The following is a 5000-nucleotide window of genomic DNA, read 5'->3' on the forward strand; positions in this document are numbered from 1 at the left end:
TATCGAGAAAGTAGAGAGATTTCTTAAGTGTTTAAATTGTAAGAAGAAAATTATTCAAGTAAGTTCCAGCTCAGTAGTGCATTGTGATAGATGTGGACATACAATGAAATCATTGAGGTGTTCAATCGGGTTTTGTGCAAGAGTCCTCGTCGATACTGATGAGGGAAGGCGTATAACGTTGAAATTGTTTGAAGATGTGTTACAGAAAGTCATTGGAGATGATCTTTGTCAATTAAATGAGAGTGAAGTGGCAACGAAACTACTTCTGTTTGACAATGTTCATGTTACGTACGATTCTTCAAGTGGAACTGTGTCTGAACTTAATACAATCAACTAATAAACTAGTTGGCAAGTAGAACTGCATGTGTTTTATTTACACTGAACCATTGAACTAATTGGTTTACTCGACAACGTTCATGTTAAGTTTGATGTTATAAGTTGTTTTCTCACATTTTGAATAAGTTAGCTACTGGATACGTTAAGTAATGTTCATGATAAGTTGTGTTGTTCCACATATTGAAATAGGTTATTTTCTCGCGGTTTCAGTGAACATATATTGATAATGTTCATGTTAAGTTTGATTTGTTATATTTTGAAATAAATATTATATTTGATCTTTCATTGTTATTTAATACCAACTTCATTAAGTTTGTCACCTTCACAACTGCTTATTAACAACTACATGTACACATGATTGTGTACTTTATGGTAAATTCCTCCAGACAAATTGACTTCTGTGGTTAATTTTGTCCAGTTCGGTTTGAAAAACACAAGTCCACTTGTTATAAATAATGTCAATACTCAGCCCTATTTTTCTATTTTAGTGGCTATGGTTGTTGCTTTTAAATAATCGGTCTGCAGACTTTGAGTTTGTTTTCTGGTGGAGATATCAGTAGCACCATTTTGTGGTGATGTCTTCCCTAAAGAAGTTGTTGTTGAGTGGAAATGTTCATTTGCCAAATGGAATAGATGTGTCGTTGACAGCATCAAGCACATAGTTTGTACAACGTGGTCTTTTCATTGTTGGTCCACTAAAACTGACATCACATGAGTTCATAGTTGATTGCTTCGATGGGATGTGATATCTTAGTTTGGCAAGTTCTTTTGTTTGTTCCTCATTGATCTTATTGTCATCCTTTGCTGCAATGTGATGGTTATGACTGGGGCAGTATTGACTTCAAATGGTGTACACTGGTGCACCTGTAAAGATAGGGGTGTTGATTTATTGATATGAATGAATGAAATGAATAATAACAGTTAAAATGTAAAAGTCCTTTCCGAGTCTTACCTGAACGCAGATGATGGCGCCGGTGTGCTGATGGGTACCTGTAAGGGACTGGTACCACACCAGTGGTCCAGAAGGAAAATTTTTTGTAAACTAGTTCACCACTGACTGAGTAACAGGGTTGGCATGGTCAGCAAAAAGTCAGGGAAAATTATATCTTATTCAAGGTCAGGGAGAAGTCAGGAAGTTTCTAAATCCATGTTCAAAATCAGTTAAAAGTCAGGGAATTTTATCTTAAGGTTGCTGCAAATTATTTTTAGATTTTTTTGTGTAGTAAAGGCAATTTTCTTTTAAAAATTATCTGAGCTATCCTTATTTTTGTTGATTGATGGCCAGAATAGTCATCCTGCAGGGTCACTGAAAATTGCTTTACAACCGGTGAAAAGGCGGATTTTTGTTGTCTTGGTGGGTGGCAATCCTGGAGTAAGCAATACAATAATGGTAAATGAGATGCAAATAATATGTGATGTTGGTTTTACATATTTTTAAATATGGATACTTTCATCTTCATAGTGTAACAAATACTGATTTTATACTAAGCAAACAAATATTGGCTTGTGATCACTATAATAGGACTCGAGAACACCGGCAGTTAGCACATGATTTGGTATATTGGTATAGATATGGTCAATTTGTGTATGATAATCTGTAGTAAACTGACTTATCAGTTGTTTGTAGGTTCTTTGTTGTAATAAGTATTTTGTTAATGCCCTTTGTTCTGATGAAACTTCCAACAAATTAACATTGAAGTCACCTAGTATCACAGTAGGTGTATCTGCATCAGGAATTATTGTATCAAGGAGATGATTTATAGTTTCAATTAATTTTTGTTGGTTAACTTTGCTTTTTGACCTATAGATGCCTACTATATGTAAGTTTGGAACTGGATCATTAAGTACACATACAGTTAGTTCTATATTGTTAAAGTTAGATCTGAATGGTGTAGTTACACAATCTATATTGGATTTAATATACATAGCCATTCCATAACTACTTCTGACATTACTATCTGGGTTAAAGTCATTTCTAAAAAGTTTGAAATTAGCCATTTCATAGGTTGTATTGCAATCAGAAGGGCATAAACGTGTTTCAACAAAGATATTAACCTCAGCTGCTTGAACATTGTAGTCACATGCAACATCATCAAAATGAAGATGAAGAGATCGAACATTATGAAACAGTAGTTTCATTCTAGAAGACTGGTTGTATAAAAGTGGTATAGAAGGGAGTAAACATTGCTGTCTAAGTCTGGACATTTCTTCTTGAACTTTTTGACTAACACAGATTTTTTTTTCATTTAGGTTGATTATATGTAGTGTTGAACAATTTTTTACTCTACTTAAAGCAACATAATGCATGTGCTCTCTGGTTGATGATGGTAAATCAAGTACTGCTTCATTAAGTGTGTCACCTTGGCAACGATGGATAGTCTTAGCTGCTGCTGGCCGTAAAGGATATTGTCTACGAAGTATCTGGCATTGATGTCGCTTTGAAATCTTGAATTGTCTAGTTATCTCTAAAATTGGTGTCCAGGTTCTATCCACATTTTTGTTAAATAAATGTGCAAATTCATTGCGATGGTTTTGACCTATGCTAGCTTCTGGGAAAGATACCCAGATGATACTTGGCCTAGTGGAGTCTTTAACTCTGTAGTCTATCTTCTCTATGACACACTCGGCACCATTTGTCATACCATCAGTTACATTGACATTTGTTGTCAAGTCATATTTTGCTCCCACAGCAACTGAAACAACATTAAATAAGCCCATAGTTTTAGTGTGATCATCTGGAATTTTTTCTTTGACTTTGTTTTTTAGGTCATCAGACATATCTCCAACAACTATGTCAATACATTTAATTTGAGCTTTTTGAGTATGTGCAGTTTGATACATTGCATTGTTGTGATCATTTACTTGTGCATTTGTTGAGTATAGATGTGTTTTATTGATGGGATAATTTTTCTCACCAGGTTTAATTTTTACAATTCTTTCTTTAAGGACCTTAATATCATTTTGGTTATGTTTTCCTTCTCTAAGTCTGTTTAATAGTTCTGCAAAGTCCTTGTCATCTTTTTGCCTCATGATTTCCCTGAGTTCAAACAAGGTAAAATACTCCTTCCAAATGTTAGTTGCTAAAGCACTGTAAGAATCATTGGTATTTTCAAAGATCCATTTATCAAATACTGGTTTTAATTGGAATAAGTCTCCAACTGTTATCAAGCTCAGATTTCCAAATGGTGACTTGTTTCCCATTATTTGCTGCAGTCGTAAGTTAAGAAAGTTGAACATTCCATTGCCTACCATTGAAATCTCATCAATAAATATAACTTTCAGTTTTCTTAACTGTGCTCGTATTGTATTAAGTCTATCTGTATCAAGTGTGCAGTATTGAAATCCCCTGTTGGCAGGTATTTTAAAAGCAGAGTGAAGTGTGTTTCCCTTGATGTTAAATGCTGCTTTGCCCGTGGGAGCAACTTTCAGTACTTTTGCTTCATCTGGATTTTCACCTGGGACACTATTTAAATATCTTGTGAGTGCTTCATAGAGAGCACTAGTGACAGTACTTTTACCAACTCCAGCACCTCCACTTAAGAATAATCTGAGTGGGTCATCATTAGTTTTAATAGAGTGTAAAACATGGTAAAAGAATTCTTTCTGTCTTTTGTTTAGTGAGCGAACAAGCTGTCGATAATCACTATCATGTAGGCGATTTTGTATAAGTTCTTCATCATCATTATTCCTTGGTAAAATATTCATATCCTGAAATAGATCATACTGACTGTGTTGTTTGTTGGTACCTGGATCAAAACATTCAAATAACTCAGTAGGTTTTGATTTAGCTGCAATATCTTGTTCATTCATGTGTTGTGTATTGGGAGCCACTGGTGCAGAATAGTTATCGTTGTCATTTAGGTCTTTGATGGCCTTGTCAAGAATATCAGAGTGGTATTCATACTGCTGTCTGTTGCTTTTGATGATTTCTTCTACCTGTTGGTATCTTTCTTGGTACGTCTCACAGTCTTTTATGAGATCTTTTTGCTCATTTCTCCATGGGATATAAAGCATAAGTTGTTCTCTACAGTAATTCTCAGGATCATTTTCTTTGTTAAACCTTACAGATCTTATTATCTTTGCTTTTTTTCTCTTGACAAGCTTCATTCCTCCTTTTAATTGGTATTCTGTAGTATTATCAGTTTCATCAGTTTCATCACTTTCATCAGATGGGTCATCATCAACATTATCGCAAAAATCAGTTTCTGGCAAAAAGTTACTATCAGACTTTTCTTGTACATTCGATTCAGTATTGTCATTTACACAGTTGAACCAGGCAACAAAATGAGCTAGACACAGCAGTTCTAATTTACGGGGTCTTCTTTGATATCTTTTAAGTACATTATCTGACTCTATATCGGTTGACTTGTCTGGTAATTCTTTGATTTTTTCAAGTGTTTTCAACAAAAATGTTCTTTCCTCTGGATTAGATGTGTTGATAAATTGAAATTCTCTTGATGCTCTCCTCATAGGCATCTGTAATACTAAGTAAACTGCTTCCTGAGCACTTATTTCAACTGCATTAAGAAATTTATTACCAATATGTCTGACTTTGTTAACAATATCTTTATTGTCAGACTTTGCTTCCTGTGATGCTGTCTCTAGAAGTTTGCTCATTCCTCTTTGACCCTTCGTTATGTAAGAGAGTATATAAACAGCACAGG

The 5000-nt window shown here is 34.6% G+C and overlaps 1 protein-coding gene across 1 annotated transcript in view; it reads right to left on the reverse strand.

Annotated features, from left to right (window-relative positions):
• Positions 1-949: 949 nt before the first annotated feature.
• The window catches only part of LOC145485559 (uncharacterized), a 4373-nt gene continuing 322 nt past the window's right edge, over positions 950-5000 (reverse strand). The window contains exons 1-2 of the mRNA XM_081464211.1: positions 2292-5000; positions 950-1140 (exon numbers count right to left, since the gene is read on the reverse strand). The exon at positions 2292-5000 is cut by the window's right edge and continues 322 nt beyond it. Coding sequence (XP_081320337.1) covers positions 950-1140; positions 2292-5000 — 2900 coding nt within the window. The remainder of the gene's footprint in view (positions 1141-2291) is intronic.

Source organism: Orbicella franksi, chromosome 4 (genome assembly GCF_964199315.1).
Source record: "Orbicella franksi chromosome 4, jaOrbFran1.1, whole genome shotgun sequence".
Lineage (NCBI taxonomy): Eukaryota > Metazoa > Cnidaria > Anthozoa > Scleractinia > Merulinidae > Orbicella > Orbicella franksi.